We start from the raw sequence: 18,555 nt of genomic DNA on the forward strand, positions 1-18,555 counted from the left end.
TTTTGATAGGCCTGGCTGCTCCGTATCCATAAATAGGTGTCAGTGTTGGCAGTCTGGCCCTACTAACACACTGTGGAAGCCATGCTGAGCCATGTAGACATAAGGAGCCCAAATAGTTTCCTCGGCTTTCTCGCTGTAGCCATTACAGTCGGTGGCAGCGGTTATAAGCAGCCTGCGGTTGTGGGTGAGGCAGAGGACTGAAGAGCAGGAGCGTTTGTAGGCCTGGTGGTGATGCAGTGATGTAGACTCTTAGATGGTTCTTGGCTTAGTTATACAGCTCTGGAAATATAAAAAAAAAATAAACTTAATGAAACCTTCATAATTGCACATCTAATTTACACCAACATTATAAAAAATTTCCACTTATATGGTTTTTGATTTGAGTTTCATTTCAAAGGAAATGGAAAAATATGGAACAGGACAGGAAAAAGAAGAAATTACTGAAGAGTGGCTGATTTAGCTAAAAGTGTTTCCTGGTTAATGAGGTTTAATGAGGTCTTATACATTTAGTATTTAGTTTTTTATTTAGGTCCAGTTTTAGTTTTTATTGTTTCCGCAATGCAGCGGGTATGACTGTCTTTGTGTTGAGCTCATAACCATCATCGCCACAGTTATTACTTAATTATAAAATGGATAGTTCTGGATGCAAGATTTGATTGACTGAGCCACGTGTAGGCTTGTGCTGTGTTAGGGTAATATCGTACACTGCAGTATCTTTACAAATTATGACGGTATCTTCAAATGGGGACGGCATTTCAAAATTACAATGCCTCTGATAAAATAGCTCTTTTATCCATGTGCATTTAAGAGAGCCACAGGCTGGGGCGCTGTGCGAGCTCACTGGTGATGCCACATTCTGCTAACAGGTGGAGAAAAAATATAGGCCCACCGTAGTTACAAGTTTAGCAACATGCTAAGTTTGAATAAAACGGAAAGCAGGCAAACCTTGATAAAACCAGTTGGCAAGATGGGTCTTAAATCGTGAAAAACACTCTTAAATCCACTCCCTCAGCTTTGAGCTCTCAGATATGAGGCTTTATCTTTTAAGTGTGTGTGATTAGAGCCTCAGCTAGCTGGCACATGGTCTGGTGTCTAGCCTGCTACCTAACGTACCGAAGCTCATTTTGCTTTTCTGTTACTCTCAGTCGCTGGATTTCTCTCTCTCAAACATGACAGATTTTATCATCAGTACTTATGTCAGTTAGTCAACAGCAGCTGCACTTAACTATCATGCTAACTAAGCTAATGTTAGCCAGCTTCTCTCTCCTGATCCCCAGCAGTTTCATTTGTAATTGTTAGACTGATGATTTAACATCTATTAAAGGATTAATTTAAAAGTGTGCAAAATGTTGGCTTAGTCGATGAGTCTGTGAGAAAACAGAACTTTGAATATGATTATTTTTCTGTAGCTGTGGTTGTAGATATTTAACAAAGGCAGGTTAGACTGTTTAAATGCAGCATTTCCATATGATCTACCAAACAATGCACTTTTTAATAAGAACTTAATGCATCAGAGCAATAAAAACTCACACTCTTGACCTCCTTGTCTCTATGAACAGATAACGTAACTCACTGTTCACACACACAACGTTCACACACTGCTCTCTGCTCTGGGGCTGTTTGGTGTGCTTGCATGCCACACAGACAGTTCTCATTACTCCCATTTAACATTGCTCTTAACACTGGCTCCATTCCCTTGCACCAGCACTGCCAAAAAATACACATCTGCTTCAGTCTGAAACCAGCAACTTGAGCTAACCCAAAACTGGACTGTAGTCTCGTTCAGATGAGGTCTGCTGAAAGAGCACAGCTGCCGGCGGGGCTCGGCTTTCTTCAGAGACACCCGAAGACACAATTACCGGTTCACTTCCGACTTTTCTTCATGCATTAAAAAGGCTGTTTTGCTGTGTTTTTCTGCAGTTTGCTGTTGTTTAAACACGGTCAGTTTTATCTTCATTACCCTTTTTCACTGCATTAACAGTAATGACCTTGATTACACCGGTCATTAGTTAAAGGTCCATCCATTCAAAGGTTCTTTAGGGCACCAAAAGTAATTTTTCTATGGCATCGTGCCAGAGAATCTTTTTGGCACCTCAGTTTTTTTACAGCGCCTGCCGTTTGCACCGAACGTCCCCCCAGTATATCTGCCCACAGTTCAGTAGGTGCCACCGGACATTTTTACTTTCAGCATGCTGCTTAACCTACTTTCTTTCTCATCCTCTCTCGGGCAGCTGTTTTCGCCATTAGAGGTGCTCTCCTTTTCCGTTCCTTGTGTTTCTTCTCTGTCCTCATCCTGGTCCACTGCTGCTGTTTGTAGTAGTTGTTGGGCTCAAGGTGTTGGTGCAATTCCACTGGAGAAAAGAGCGAGAGAGGAGAGAGAGAGAGAGAGAGAGAGAGAGAGAGGGACAGAGAGAGAGTAAGGGGAAGAGATGATGAATGGCACTCATTAAGGTAGTAATTTGTCACTTTCCGTGTGACTGGGCTCCAGCTGTCTCTCCTCGTGCTTTTTTGGCCTCTTTGGCTCTCCGTCTCGTCGCCGGACAGATGGGCGGAGAGAGGAAGCGCCGCGCCCCCTGCACCGGACCGGGACGCGCGAGTGTGTGTTTGAGTGTAAAATTGCAATTAGAGACTGTGCTATAGCAGTTTTTACCTTCGCATGGTATTTCGCAACCTTTATTAGGATAATGCACAGTCTGAGAGTCCGCTTCGTATGGTTTTTGTGAAATTACAGCAACACTCCAGTATTTTCCAATCGAATGCTTGTCTAGAAGGAACAGAAAATGTATTGACTTAAAACACGCTTACAGTAGAAGTCTGTGGGCAGCTGCTTCAGGTTAAAAAACACTATAAAGTATTCCTTCAAGCACCGAAGGCTGCTGTCATGTAGCCTGTCAGTGGACAGCTCTGTAAAGTCTACCTGGGTAGAAGAGCGTTTATCCAAAGTTATGGCTGGATGAAACCTGGGGGCTGAAGAGCGATGGAGGGCATTGTGCAGCTGGCGGCTCTATTTAGCGGCGAGAGGGCAGCGGTGCAGTTATTTTCCAATCACAAGCGCGAAATTCCTCAGAGCTCCGTGGCGTTTGTCACAGCATCATGGCAGCGCTCCCGCTGCAGCACATCTATCTACAGAGACATCCAAGGTCGTCACCACATCACAGCCTTCTATAACAGGAACAGTCCTGTCTTGATGGAGAGATGGAAGTAGGGAAGGACAGAAGAGGAAAAAAGAATCATCTAGAGGAACATGCACCCCCCCCCTCGAGTCTTTGTTCTAATAACACAAAGCCAAAGCAATTTACACTGACCTTTATAGAAATGTAGCAAAAGTAAATTACAATAGTTAAAAAATGCCCCTGAGCCTAATTGCAAAGGAGATTAAGTTTCCCATAATTGCTTTTGGCCATCTAATGCAATTTTTCCTTTTTTTGTAATTAAAGTGATTTAAAAATTTAATACTCCTCCCCTCAGTACACACACACACACACATCCACATGCATATACATACACTTTCTCACACACACACACAACGTCTCTTGTCCAAATGCTCTCATTACGGAGTCAGTGGCCCATTAGAAATGGTGTTATGGTTCTGCATGATTATAATTTGCATTGGATCAAACAAACAGGACCAGTCAGTGACAGCTTTCGCTATAAACCAGCACTGACAAAATCATTGCCACTAATAGTGTTTAAGAGTGTCACATCCAGTTCAGTTATCCAGCTCATTTTTGTATCCTCTTGCTGAACGGAACATAACTTCTGTCCTTTCAAAGGATTAAAGGACCTAATCTAATGGACAACACCATGATAACTCAGTCCTACATATTCAAGTGATAATTGTAATGATTAAGAGTTCTGTGGTATTTGTGTACAAACATACTCACCAAGCACTTTATTAGGAGGACTATACTAATACTGAATAGGCCCTCCATGTGCTCCCAGAACAGCCTCAGTTGTTCATTGCATGGATTCAATGGGAGACTCAATGAGGTCCATGTTGATATGAGCGCACCATGCCATTCCTGCAGACATTTCAGGTGCCCGAAACCAGTTTAAGTAGACTGTGTTCTTTAAGCGATGATTAATTGATATTAATAGACAAAGTGTGCCAAGATAACATTCTTCTCACCTTCCTCCACAGCAGGTCAGGTCCGGGGTTCACAACAAATTCCGTCCCTACCATCTGTGTGAGATTCATCAGACCAAGCTACGTCATTCCAGTGTTGAATAGTATTCCAATTTTGGGAAGCCTTTATATATATAAAGAGAGAGAGAGAGAGAGAGAGAGAGAGTACAGTACATAAAAGAACACATGCTTTTGACATCGAAATTACATGTTTCCAAAAGAGCAAGGAATCCTACTGGTTCAGAGTCTGTTGCTTTCCAAATCGGACCTGACGGGGATGGAAAAAAAATCACACCCCACCCCACTTTATTTTCAGAGCTACAGCACATGCTGTTATGCCAAAAGGTGTTTGCTTGGCAAAAGAGCACCTCTGTCTGGCATTTCATTAGCACTAAAGCACAATCATTATAGTAACACACTGAGAAGTACATGGTGGCAATTGTGAGATTATAGTAAAAAAAAATATGGAAGCATCGTAACATATATTGTTGAAAACATCAAATACACTAAACAGATGAGTAATAATAATTTTTTTTATTGTTTGAGCAGCATGAAACATGAAGGCTTTTCTCTAATATATATAAAAAAAACTTGTGGTATATGTGAAAGAATATCTAAATAAACCTCCAAGATAAGATTATATTTATTTAGATAATTGTAGGAATTGGGCTTTGTCTACAGTATGTGTGAAATGTACCCCGGGTTGGTATGTATAGATTACAGATATCATCTGAGTTGTGCAAATTGTTTTAGCTTACTTAATTACTTATGAGTTTAGGAATTCTTTAACCTCGCATTAAACCTCCTTTCAAATGACTGATTAGACTGATTACTCCATACCTCAGGACTTAATAAAAACAAAGACTGAGAGTTTGAGTAGGAGTTGAATTAGTTCTGGGGAGCCACAGGATTGGTCATGTTGAGTGTTTTTATTACTTTTTTGTGTGCTCTGTGTGATTCCGGGAGTCTGGAGTGGGATCATTTCCTTGATTGCGGTAGACTGAGACTTTTTCAGAGAATTAAGTGAATATCATACCTTTTCTGCCTATTTGGTTGATGCAGAACTGCAAAAATATTACTTTGCAAACTATGGTACTATAGCATCATGGTGGTCTAATAAGATCTAAAAAGCGTGAAACTGAAATCTGTCTCTCTTTATCAGTTATTTTATATAATTTTTAAATTAATCAAACTTTTTTTAAAAAGTTTTTTTCCAAAGAAATGGTTAAATAAAAAGGTATAGTCTCTAACTCTCTCTCTCTCTCGCTCTCTCTCTCTCTCTCTCTCTCTCTCTCTCTCTCTCTCTCTCTCTCTGCTCATTCTCTTGGATATTGAATAGATGTGCTGAATTCCTTCCCAGATGCGGCAGGATCGAGTTGCTTTCATCTCAGTAATTGCATGCTGGCTGTAAACATAGACTCCTCTCCTGCTTTTCTCTGCTTTCACTATCTAGCAGGACGCAGGCCCACATCCCTGGGGTCTGCTTAACACTGCATATACATCCTTACGCAGCAGGAATTCAGCATATACAATAGGAGCCCTTCGCCTGGAGGCGTGCGAGGTCAAAGCCTGTTTTATAGACGCAATGGAAGTGAGGGGGAGAGCCATGCACTCTATTTTCTCCATGTATTCATGTGTGTGCGCAGGTGTGTACAGAGGGGGGAGCATCACACAGCGCGGCCCGCCATAGCTTCCATAGGCCAGTTCGCGTCTGGGCCTGAGCTACAATTCAGTGATGCACTGTGTTGCTAACGGTCTGTTTCTGCAGCGAGTCTGCTTCTGTATGCATTCAGCGCATTGAATGCTAGATCTGTTACAGAATTGCACAAGAGAGCGCGAGAGAGTGGAGGAGAGACTGTGTGAAGTAGTCTCAGTGTACTTCTGCAGTCAAGGTCTTTTGACATGAGCACTCCTTCAAAGTCTCTCTCCAGTCCCTTGTTCCAAGCTTCACTCTAAAAGCCTCTCAAAGGCTAAAAGATGCATGAAAGTGCAACACATGCCACCCTGTTTGGCTCTGAAAGGCCACAGGGGCTTCTGATGGGTTACAATAAGCTCCCCGCTCCCTGATTCTAGTTATAGTGATGAAAGACCATGTACTGCACAGTTCTCTGGACCTCGGTTCCATTGACTAGAAGAAACCTTGTTGACGTAGAACCTTTACATGTTTGACATTCTTTAACCTTTTCAACCATATCTTTATTATTCTGCTATTAATACATAATGCAGAAACTACTGTGAATGATTTGGTAACAGTTTAGACTATTTTGTCTTTGAGTGCCACAGGGTTCTATCTTGGGGTCTATGACACTGATGTTATTTATGAGAAAACTGCAGTTATGAAGGTGAAAGCTGAAGTGTGGGCCACTTTAAGTCAACCATGCAAGTCAACCAAGCTGCAAAAACAGCGGGTTTTGCATTTATTATTTTTGTAATGTCACAAAAAACAGCACACGCTGTATAGACAACAAGATTGGGACATACCTCTTAATTATTGGATTCAGCTGTTTCATGCAGTCCCATTGCCACAGGTGTGTAAAATCAAGCCCATGCTGTCTGTACGAACATTAGTAAAATATTAGGTTGAATTTCAGCTCACTGAATTTTAATGTAATACTGTGAAGTGCTTAACAATGCATAATACAGGAAGACCAGTCAGAATGGGTATTATTGACATATAATATATTATGGTATTATGATATTATGTAAATGTACAGTAATTAAAAACAGCCTGTTAAATTCTAAAGCTTAAAGAGAGGATGGAAAACAATGTGCAATTGACTTGTTTTTTTTTTCTGTCAACAAAGTGACTTGGTTTTTGATGCGAAAAACAAAAACAATGGTCTGACAAAGTGGACTTCAGGGAGCAAGATAAGATGTCGGAAATGGGCCCTTTTAAAAGGTTTCCCCCCCTTACGCATCTCATTCATACCTCCATCCTCTGAAAGGTTATTTAGGTCACCAAAAGTGGTCCAATGGGAACCTTCCAAAGAATTGTTTCAGCACCTTCATTGTAAAGACTGTACTTGCACATCTCGAGGCACGGAGAAAATATAGCAAGCTTACACAACGCAAAGCGCTATTTTGTCTCTCATCGTCATTGTTTTTCACAGACTAATTAAGGGAGGTAATAGCCCCCTAATTCATCAGCTTTTATGAGGGCTCACTGCATGCGCTTACTTACCGGATTAAAAAAAAGGGTAAAAAAAAAAAAAAGGAAATTGTTTGCAGTTTTACCACCAACGTCAGTGCAATTATAGAAAAAACCTGAAGACGCTTGTAATAGAAATGATGACTTGCCCCTCTGGTGGCCTTCAACCCCCGAGAAAAAGTGCGGGCTTCGTGACGGCTTGCTATTGTAGTCATACATTATGTAGGTGTATTGCAGGGTCCTTAGGGAAATCACATGCAGGGCATCTGTATTAGGCTAATATAGAGCGAAAGTGTGTTTGTGTATGTGTATGTGTGTGTGTGTGTGTGTGTGTGTGTGTGTGTGTGTGTGTGTGTGTGTGTGTGTTTGAGTGCTCCCACAGTGTGGAGTTGGGCAGGACAAAAAGTGCTGTGAGCAGCGTTTCCATTCTCTACATATGGCCGCCTGCGCTCTCCCGTCAACCCTGTCACTTCACACAGCTCCCATGAGCACCCTTCCCTCCACTGCTTGGGGACTTTATACACTGTCTGTGTACATAAGATGGACATTTTGACTTACTGTGACATTTTACAATTACCTGGTTTGTGTGTGCAATATTCTTGTGAGCTTTCATAATTCTAATGACTGTGTGCGCTTTGTCAGTTTCTGAGTTATGGTATGATAATTGATCTGTGAGAATTGAGAATTGTGATATATATATATATATATATAGTTTAATTAACTAATTAACATAAATTAACCGATCGGCCTTGTGTTAAAACCCACCTAATATTGTGCAGGGAAAGCCACCAGGCCTCTGAAAGTGTCCTGTGGTATCTGGTCCCAAGATGTTATTAGTGGATCTTTTAAATCCTGAAAGGTCTCAACGGATTGCATCATGAACCTTGGGCATCCATGGCCCTGTTGCAAGTTTACCAGTTGTCCTTTCTTAGACCACTTTTGGTAGATACTGGCACAAGACCTGCTGTTTTGAGGATGCTCTGATCCAGTCATCTAGCCATCACAATTTGACCCTTGTCAAAGTCATTTAGAATCCTTATGCTTACCATATTTTCTTGATTCCAATATTTCAGCTACAAGAACTGACTGCTCACTAGTCTAATATATCTCATCTCTTGAAAGGTGCCATTTTAATCAGATAATCAATGCTTTTCACTTCACATCATTGTTTTAATGTTATGGGAGTGTATTTGTTGAACTCCAGAAGAGCAGAGCATGTAGGTGTTGTTGGACTACCAAGCTTAAATGTCTACATTTTGTCGATTTTACAGGGTTTGTAACCCTACAAACATAAATGTATGTATTGGTATTGGTGGCGTGACGTTTCCATATAATGACGTTTCCATATAATGTGAAAAACTGCCAGATTCATATTTTGTCAAAAAGTGAGATGTATTGAACAGCGTTTTGTGTGCCATGCCCCTGGTTCATGTCACTCTTTCCTAACATACTATATATCTCTTCCTTCTGTCTCTCCATCCTTCAGGTCGTCCCCTCCCTCCCTCCACCGCCTCGTCCAGCCTCCTACCCCCAGCCCCCTCTCCACCCTCCGTCCCCCTCCACCCAGCCCCACCCACCATCAGGGAGTGCCAGGTGCCCCTGCTGGACAGCAGCTCCTCCCACACCATGCTGGAGCCCCACCCAGAGGACCAAATTTCCCCTAACTCATACCTGCTCCGTGCTCAGACCACCACTGGTAAGCTCCACCCTCTCATCTTTCACTGTTCCACCTCTTCCTGCATGTTCCACTCATTTCGGTGTGTTCCATCCAATGAGCCTCTGATACACTCTGATGAGTGATGTCTAATCAGTGACTCTCTTTTGTTCTCATTTTTGCTGAAGTGTCCTTCTTAGGACGTGTGATCTCCGCACAAAAAAACTGTATTACATCAGCACATCAGTTTTTATCCTTCTGTTTGCCCACTGTTGGTAATAATTGCGTTGCTGTAATTTAATATTTTATTCATAAAGAAATGATGCAAACATCTGAACCTAGTAAATGTAATTCATTGCTATTTTTAGTTCAGTTCATCAAAGCAGATGGCGAACATACCTCGAAATATTGTTGTTGCAAAACATTGTTTCACTAATGAGGGAGTGAAATATTGGAATCATTACAATACAAAAGTAGGCTGAGGTGTCTGGAGTTAGGTTTGGTTAATGCTCTGCTCTATTCTGCCTCTGCAGAAGGCTATGAGTCTCTCTAGCACAGCTGGGCTCATTTTGAGTAATTAATGCTCTCTCCGTGCTGCAGAGCCCTCCAAACTCTCACCCTGCATCGAAATCTGCAATCCAGGCGATATATTTAGCAAAGGGGAGGGAGGGGAAAAATCTGTTAATGTAATTTCTGCTGGAATATAATCTATTGTTAATAGTATTAGCCTCTCCTTTGATCTGCTATAAATCTTTATTACGTCTGATCAGGGGCCCAAGTTCAAGAGCAACACGATTATAACCCTTTTAAAATGACATTACATCATGCCTCTAATTGGTTTACTGTTTGGTAGAGTAACATCAATCACTGGCAGCCTAAACCACGCTGTAAATAAATTCACCTCAGCCTCACCAGCACAACAGTTCTGGGGGAAAAAGCCTCGGAAAATGAGGAAGCGCCCTGAAGTGCGGGAGGAAATTGCAGTGTCTTAGGTTAGCCAACTCATTTCTGTGCGGAATTGCTTCCACTTCTACTACTTTATCCTCTGCTGCTTTAATTAATGAAGTAGTTAATGAAAGTTTGTGGGGTAAATGTGCAGTGCTAGAACTTTTAATAATTTAACCGGATGATCATTATAAGAATACTTGAGAGTAGTACCTTGGGAATACGTATGTTTATATTACTGTTAACAACTTGTGCTCCTTGTTTATTAGATTCACTTTTTTAGTTATATAATTACAAACCGAAGCATTTGGATTCTTCTACAAACGCGTCAGACGTTTGCTCTGTATGAAATAGCATCGTCCCATGCAGTGATAATTCTTCCGAGTATAGGAATTATGTGAATAGGGCAATAGAGCTGCAAGCTCTAAATTTAACAGAGGCTTGTTTTATTTAATTGCATGTAATATATTTTGTTTAATATTCCTGTAATGATAACATTCAATTGGAAACATTCAGAAAGCTTGCAATTAGTTCAAGAACTGCTCAGTAAATAATTGGCTTATTATCACATAGCCTCAGCAAGTGTTTGTGTTTATGATTTTGAGAATGACATCTGTATGTGTGTATGTGTGTGTGTGCGTGTGTGTGAGAGAGAGAATAAGCAAGAGCAAAAGTGTGTGTGTGAGAGTGTGTGTGTCCAAGTTCAATTAAATGTCCTGTGATCTTGTTGAGGGTGATCGCTGTGCAGGAAATGAGGTTTCTGCCCAATAACCCAGCCCACTGAGGCAGAAAGACAGCCACGATTACAAAGAGGAAGCGAACTACGAAGCGTGTGTGTGCGTGCATGGGTGTGTGTGTGTTTGTGTGTTAGCATTTACTAGAAAGGTTTACTACATTTTATGACTATGTATTTATTGTAGTAACATTTTCTAATGATTTTAGTTAGAATTGAATTGAAATGTTCACATCTTAATTGTTACACCAGTTATTATTTATGCTGTAAAAAGACTAAGCATGCCTCACATGGTAACACGCATTTGAACTAGGTTGTTCAGCTTTAATAAATATTTGTAAAAACAGATCATTTGCTTGAAACCCAGCTGGGTTTTTATTTTTATTTTTTTTTGGCTGAATGGATGCACCATTGTTTATTCATAAATGTTCCTATTCATACAGTAATCACCAGTAATGAAGTTGATCAGTGAACGTCTACAGTTATGAACTCAGACCCTCCAAATAAAGTGAAAAACAACCTACATATTCTGTAAATATAATACAACCTTAATAATGCTAATAAAGTACTGAGCATGCATTGTTGGCTCCAAGATGATGAACACCACAACAGTCACTTTTCACTAAGATTTAAGGCTCTACATTATTATCAATAAAGGTACCAGGGTTCTTTCCCTGATGCCATAAGACCACTTTAATGTTCCTAAAATGTTTGAATGGATGGAAATTGTAAAGAAAATATTTCTTTAAAAAAACATCTAGAAAGACCCTTTACATTGGTATGATCTCTACATTGTAAGAAATATGTACAACATTTTCAAATCTCTTTTTCCAAATGTTTGTCTTCTCTGTTGCAAAAGTAACACCAAAAAACAGTAAAAAACTTAAATATATATAATTTAAAATATTTTATATTGTTGATGGCACAAGTTTAACATTTTGGAGGCAAAACATTTTTTTGCAAGGTAGCGATACATAGTAGAGTTGCATTATTTCTACTGGCCCATTAATCATGGAATATTATACACAACGTTAAGGAATGCTGGCCTGCAAGGTAATGCAAACAGAAAAGTAAACAGATAATTATATAATATTTAATGATTTAATTGACATCCCTACAGGCCCTAAATGTGATTATAAACACTGTACCTTCAGCCTGAAAAAGGGTTTCTGGTAGTTTCTGAAGGTAAGGAGGTAGAGATTGACCAGGCCTGTCGGTCAATCTCCTACAAACAGCCTGAGATGGGCAGGGACACTGCACAGTGTCCTGACAGTACTCCTGGAAAGTGGAGCCAGAGAGCGAGAGAACTAGAGAGAGAGAGAGAGAGAGAGAGAGAGAGAGAGAGAGAGAGAGAGAGAGAGAGAGAGAGAGAGAGAGAGAGAGAGAGAGAGAGAGAGAGAGAGATAGTGAGCTGGTGCAAGTGTCTCTGACCATTCATTATAAAAGGAGAGTGTGTCCTATTTTTAGGTAGCTGGAATGTAGCACACCCCTGCCAGCGAAATCAACCCCACTTACAAATGCTAGCAGTGTTTAAGCTGATCACCGTTTTCATGGACACACATCTTCACAAGCAATTAACTCTAATTCCCCTTTAGAGCGAATCATATTCTAGTTTAAAAAGTCATTAATGATGTATAAATGTTTTTGTGTCTGCGTGACATGTAGCTTCTTCCACAACCCGCAAGTACACCGCCATGTGTGTGTGTGTGTGTGTGTTTCTGTTTGTGCATGTGGGTGTGGGTGGGCTGGCTCTGGAGTGGTTGTTTTAAAGCCTGTTTATTTTTAGGCTGATTTTGAGGACTCTCTCTCTCTCTCAGACAGGCTATTATTGCTCATTAGAGCAGATGAACAGGCTGGGAAGACGCTGGCTGTGTGCGGAATATTTAGTCCGGCCCAGCAGCCGTCCCTTCACCGCTTCCCTCGCCGCCATCGCCGCGGCATCCGGAGGTTTTAATTAAATCTCCCAGAGAAATAGAGAGATCAAGGGGACGCACCTCGCAAGCAGGCTTCTGTGACTTCTTATAGAGAGAAAGAGACAGAGAGAGAGAGAAAGGTAAAGAGAGAGAAAGGTAGAGAGAGAGAGATGGAGAGAGAAAGACAGAGAGAGAAAAGTAGTAAGCTAAAGATAAAGGGGAATAGAGAGAGAGAGAGAGAGAGAGAGAGAGAGAGAGAGAGAGAGAAAGAGAGAGAGAGAGAGAGAGAGAAAGAGAGAGGGGAGAGAGAGAGAGAGAGAGAGAGAGAGAGAGAGAGAGAGAGAGAGAGAGAGAGAGAAATGGAAAAAAGTAGAAAGATAAAGAGATAAAGAGAAAGTAAATGAACACAAAAAGAGAGAGAGAGAGAACAATAAAAGAGAAGAGGAGGAAGAGAGAGAGTGATAGAAAGAGAGAAGGAAAAATAAAGTTAAATAGAGCTAAAGAGAGAGAAGAAGGAATAAAGGAAGAGATGAGGGAGGGAGGAACACAAAAAAAGAGATGGAGAGAGATTAAGAGAAAGGGAATGAATGGAGCAGACGAAAGGGAGATGAGAAAAGACAGTGAGAGAGAGAGAGAGAGATCACAAAGAGAGAGATGGGGAGAGGAAAAACAGTGAAAGAGATAGAAAGGGCATAAGACAGAGAAAAAGAGCGAGAAAGAGCGAGAGACCTTGCCGAGGGCTGCTGAGTGGGCATCTTTGCTAGTCCTGTGCGCGTGACGCTGGTGTTGAACCGCAGAAAATGTCAATAAACAGTTTAGTGAGCGCAGGCCCGGAGAGAACCCTGGCTGGTGCTGCTGCTGCCACAAGGCTTCCAGAGTGTCAGTGACAGATTAATGCGGGGTGGTGAAAACACTGCGTCCTCCACCCTCACATACACACACACATGCTGCATATGCATCAGAGACAGAGGCAGAGAGAAAGAGAGTGAGAGTAATTATTGCTGTTATTAACTCAGTGACTACACAACATAGAGTTCTAGATAGTTCTAAAAGAAAGTTTCTTTGACTCATAATGATAGTGGATCCATTAATGGTGCTAAATAGAAACATTAAAAAAAGTTATATGAAGAACCTTCTTCAAAAGGTTTTCCAGTAAATCTGAAGATTCTTTTAACCAGGCAAAGAGATATATAAACATTATATTGACAAAAGTATCGGGACACCTGTTCATTCATTGTGGGGATTTGATTGCATTTAGCATCAAGATCACATTAGTAAGGTCAGGATGTAGGATGATCACCACAGCACGTTATTCCCAACTCCCTGCTTACCCCATATGTATTGGATGGAGCACTATCGTTCTAGAGAACACAGTTTAACTGTTTCACAGTTCAGTGCTGAGGGGGGCTTTTTCCCTCTCTAGCCCACACCTGGCATTAGGAATGGTGCCAATAGGTTCATATTTATCTGCGACAGAAAATCCTGTTCCGTTGGCAGTACTTATCTACACACATCTGTGTGTATCAGCAATGGGTGCAACTTAAAGTAGCCTGAATGCATTCATTAGAAAAGTGTCCACAAAATTTTGTCTATATATAACCCTTGAAGACTCCTTTTACTATTACTATTACAGCAACTATTCCTGCTACTAAATTATTCTATTCAACCTGTAGCACACTTGTTTTTGTTGAAACATGGAAATATACACTGTATTGATGTGACATTGTTTTACTGGTGGAATAGATTGAATGTAGTTTTTAGTTGGATGGATTCTGGCTAGCATGGGGGCAAATACATTGATGCCTGTAGTCCAGTCCTGTAGTCCTGGTTGCATAAAATTTTAGAAGCTAAGCTGACCTGGAGCTGACTGTACGGACTGCCTGTTATTTTAAATATGAGATACCTCGTGTAGAAATGGATCCCTGTCAGACTTTGAGGCTGAAACATGCTGGCTCTAAACTACACTAAGCTTTCCAGGCACACTCACATGTACAGCACTTTGCTCTTATCCGTGAAGCTTTACACACAGATATGTGCACACTCAAGACACACACACACAGATATAAATACATATAAGCACATAAATGTGCCCAGCAGGCTTTTAGCGGTCAGCTTGCGCGTGGCTCCCTAGATGAGGCCTGAGCTCAGTACACTGAGCAGTGTGGCCATGTTTACCCACTCTCCGTCTCAGCATGATGCCCACCAGTTTACATTTGCACCCCACGCTCCAATCTCTGTGCAGCTGTGTGGTGGACGACAAATGCAAACATTTGCATTCATCCATAAGTATCTAGTACATGCTTATGCATGTACATTAAGGATGCTGTGCAGCAGTGTTTTACATCACTCTATTTACATTCAAGCACTAGGTTTGATAACAATAACAGCCCTGAAACTCAGTCATTTCTCTTTGATGCAGAAAAGTGATACACATTATACTGTCTGTTTAAAGTCAGCTCTGCTGATGCTGGTATGTCTGTTGTGAACGAGGCTGTTGTTTGGGCTGGTTCTTTTAAGTGGAGGTAGAAGCATTTTCATTCTCTAGTATTCAGTCCTGTTTTTGGGGACAATAAAGACAAGAAAGTGGTAAGTGGTTTATCACATGCAGCTCAACTTCTGGTCGAAATGCATCCAGTGAAACATCTGAGCAGCATCTGACTTGTGCGAGCCCAGTCTAGTGAGAAGGGTGAGATGTTTGTTTGATTGTCATCTGTAGACTATAGACAGCATCACTGAGAGAACTGCCTTGTGATGCTGCTTGATATGAGAAGTACTGCCGATAGTATATGACTCTCTGGAGCAGATAAACATGAACCTGTTGGCTCCATGCCTAATGCCAGGTGTGGACTAGAAGGGTATAAAGCCCCCCAGCATTGAGCTGTGGAGTAGTTTTATTGTGTTCAATGGAATGATGGTGCTCCATACAGTACTTTTGAGGGGGGGGGGGTGAGGTGGGGGTCCAGTTGCTAATGCTCATGCCATTGTATACAATCAAATCCTCACAGCAGTGCTCCAAAATCTAGTAGAAAGTGTTCCCCGGAGAATGGAGACAGAGCAAGATGAGCTAAAACTAACGAGCATGTGTCCCAATACTTTTGTCCGTATAGTGTATACATTTTATCAGCTTTGTTCTGTTCGGCTACCCTGTATATTGTATAATTTACAAAGCAAAATAGACTAAAACTGTCAATTATAACTCTATATGATATACACTGACCAGCCATAACATTAAAACCACTGCCAAGGTGATGTGAATAGCATTGCTTAGATATGGTCTAAATAGTGATGGCTATACCACTGAGTCAGAACATTTCCAAAACATCAGGCAGGTCTTGTGGACTATAGCTGGTGTACAGTGGTTAGTATCAAGCAAAAAAGGCCTAAGGAAGGACAACCGTGGAACCAGCAACAGGGTTATGGACGGTCAAGGCTCATTGATGCACATGGGGAGCGAAAGCTAGCCCGTCTGGACAGGACTTAGAAGATCTGCTGCTAATGTATTAGTGCCAGATACCACAGGACACCTAGAGGTCTTGTGGAGGCCATGCTTTGACCGGTCAAAGCTGTTTTGGTGGCACCAGGTGGACCTACACTATATTAGGCAGGTGATATGATAGGACAGATTGGTACAGTCAGTTCAAAATAGGCTGTTTGTGCAGCTCTGGACCTGAATTGCTAAGATGCTAAATCTGTCTCATTTATATCAAAAGCCTAGAGGACAATGAAAGTGATACACAGCCTTGTTCATGGTTCACAATATTGATAACTAAACTGAGCTTGAAAAAAGAAAATAGTAACTGAACACAGCTCTGCTCCGAATGAGCTCAATTTAGTTGGTAAACAGTGATCTATAGGTTACATTTTGACATATTATCATCACAGTGTATGCTAATGAAATCCATTTGTCGCGTGGCAAAGGCCGGTCAGTGACAACAGGCCAAACCAGACCATCCCGCATGTGTGTTCTCCTCTTCCCAGAAGAGTGAAAAAAAGCACCTTGTTATCAGAGATGAAGAGAGTGGTGGCACAGAGTATGTGCTCTCGATGGCTGTTTTCTAATTACGCTCTTTCATTTATTGTGAAGCAGACGGAGGCCTGCTGAAATCGCAGTCTCTATTAGCGCCCGCTGTCGAGGGGCTTCTCCCCATTACCTTTAGATTGCATCCTTTATCATCCCAAATTGACATTTATGCTTTTACCCCTATTGTTTCCACTGTTTTTTGGACACTAACGCCCAGCAATTTGTTTTCATTTGTGTCGCTCGGCCAAGTGTCCCATGATGCCCTACGTCTCACTCATTCCGTCATCACTGTATGACCGCAGACGAATAGAGCGAGTGAGAGAGTGTGCGAGAGAGAGAAAGAGCACGATAGTAAGAGACTCTCCACACTAACTACCTCTTCTAAGTACAAAATCAAGTAATCACTGGTGTCTGGTGTCCAAGCATAAAGCCACACTGGACTGCCGCTTCACTGGAAGTCTTTTCCGCTGAAATGGATCGAAATCAGATGACTATCGACTGTCCTAATGTGACCTGTTATTTAGGGAGACGTTAGTGCTAGCTAGATGGATAGTTTGTTTATTTAACAGATTTTTTCATATTTAAATAATTGCCCACCTCGTTCAATTGGCTAGAAATTGTATTCAATCGCCTCAATAAGACCTGTCTATTCTGATTGAGGTGTAAATGTGAACATATTTCATTCCGATTAAGATATTAGTCGGATTGTTAACAGATTATCAGGCCGCATGTAAACGTGGCTAATGCGTCCCAGGTGTGTTGCATGTGGTCCGGTAGAATGGAACGAGATCCAGTCATTGAAAATTAATGTTTGTACAAGGTCAACAGCTTAGTTACGATTGACCGACCTTCCATTCATTTTATTTTATTCATGTCTTTATTTGTCAGAATCAAGTGAATACGCCCCCTTCTGTTGGCTAATGGTTAAATCATGGCAAAATTTACCACCACTGGAAGCAAATTTCCTTCCCAAATCCTTTCCCTTTTCAAGGTTTGGACTTTTTTGGCAAGCAAATTATTTTCACATTTAGTCTGACTGCAGAGCCGTGTTAGTACGTCAGGAAGAATGTAAAAAAAATGCTTTAAAATTGGTGTGCAATTCCAACAGCAGCCTAATGTATTCTCACATTACAGCTGAATGGTGTAAACAGCAGTGCATTCTGGGCGTCTGCTTTTTCTCAGAGGCTAACAGCCCTCGCTATACAATGCTTTGTGTCCTTTTGAAATATCTCTCGGGGATAAAGGTGTTGTCATCAGTCAACGATTTGGGCGGGTGACGTTTGGGATCAGATGTGGCTTAGCGGTTAAGGGCTCCTCACATGGGGCGCCAGCGCACTAACGGCTTCATTCCCAGGTGGGGATCGAGGATTTAGCTTTTATATTGCAGCACTGTCAATATCCCCGTCGTGCTGATGTGCTACTGCCTATCTTTTTTTTCTTGTGTAGCAGAACGATATAAAGAAAAAAAAATGAAGAAAAAAAAACACAAAACTGAAGATTGAAATTCTTACCTCAAGCTGTGGAAGGACTCTGTCGAACAAAATGTATGTACGCTAATTTAACAGAATTGTCCGACAGTCACTGTACATGTGCATTTAACCACATGTGAATGAAAGCGTGAAGTCGCGTGAGTGGAGGGGGCCTTTCGACTAGCGAGGCAGTTAAGGTGAGGAAGGACAGAGAGCTGTCTGTATGCTGCTGGTGTCAGACTTACACACACCCCCACACACACACAGACACACTTGAAGAGTGACTACACAGCCATTTCACACTCAGCCACTTGCACAGTGAAAGCTGATGATGCGTGCAGAGATTGCATATGAAGAATGCTTCTTCATGAATATGAAAACAACTTTTTCGACAGTCTTGAAAAGGCTTATGGGATACAGTGAGGCCTCTCTCTCCCTCCCTCCCTCTCTCTCTCTCTCTCTCTCTCTCTCTCTCTCTCTCTCCCTGTCTCTCTCCCTCTCTCTCTCTCTGTCTCTCTCTCTGTTTCTCTTTCTTATCTCTCTTTT

At 41.5% G+C, this 18,555-nt stretch overlaps 1 protein-coding gene across 8 annotated transcripts in view; it reads left to right on the forward strand.

Moving 5' to 3' along the window:
* The window catches only part of tenm2a (teneurin transmembrane protein 2a), a 667,726-nt gene that overhangs the window by 539,028 nt on the left and 110,143 nt on the right, over positions 1-18,555 (forward strand). For all 8 annotated transcript variants that reach the window (XM_072664035.1, XM_072664037.1, XM_072664038.1 and 5 more), the window contains one exon: positions 8,761-8,970. In XM_072664035.1, coding sequence (XP_072520136.1) covers positions 8,761-8,970 — 210 coding nt within the window. The remainder of the gene's footprint in view (positions 1-8,760; positions 8,971-18,555) is intronic.

The sequence above is a fragment of the Salminus brasiliensis genome, chromosome 19 (genome assembly GCF_030463535.1).
Source record: "Salminus brasiliensis chromosome 19, fSalBra1.hap2, whole genome shotgun sequence".
Lineage (NCBI taxonomy): Eukaryota > Metazoa > Chordata > Actinopteri > Characiformes > Bryconidae > Salminus > Salminus brasiliensis.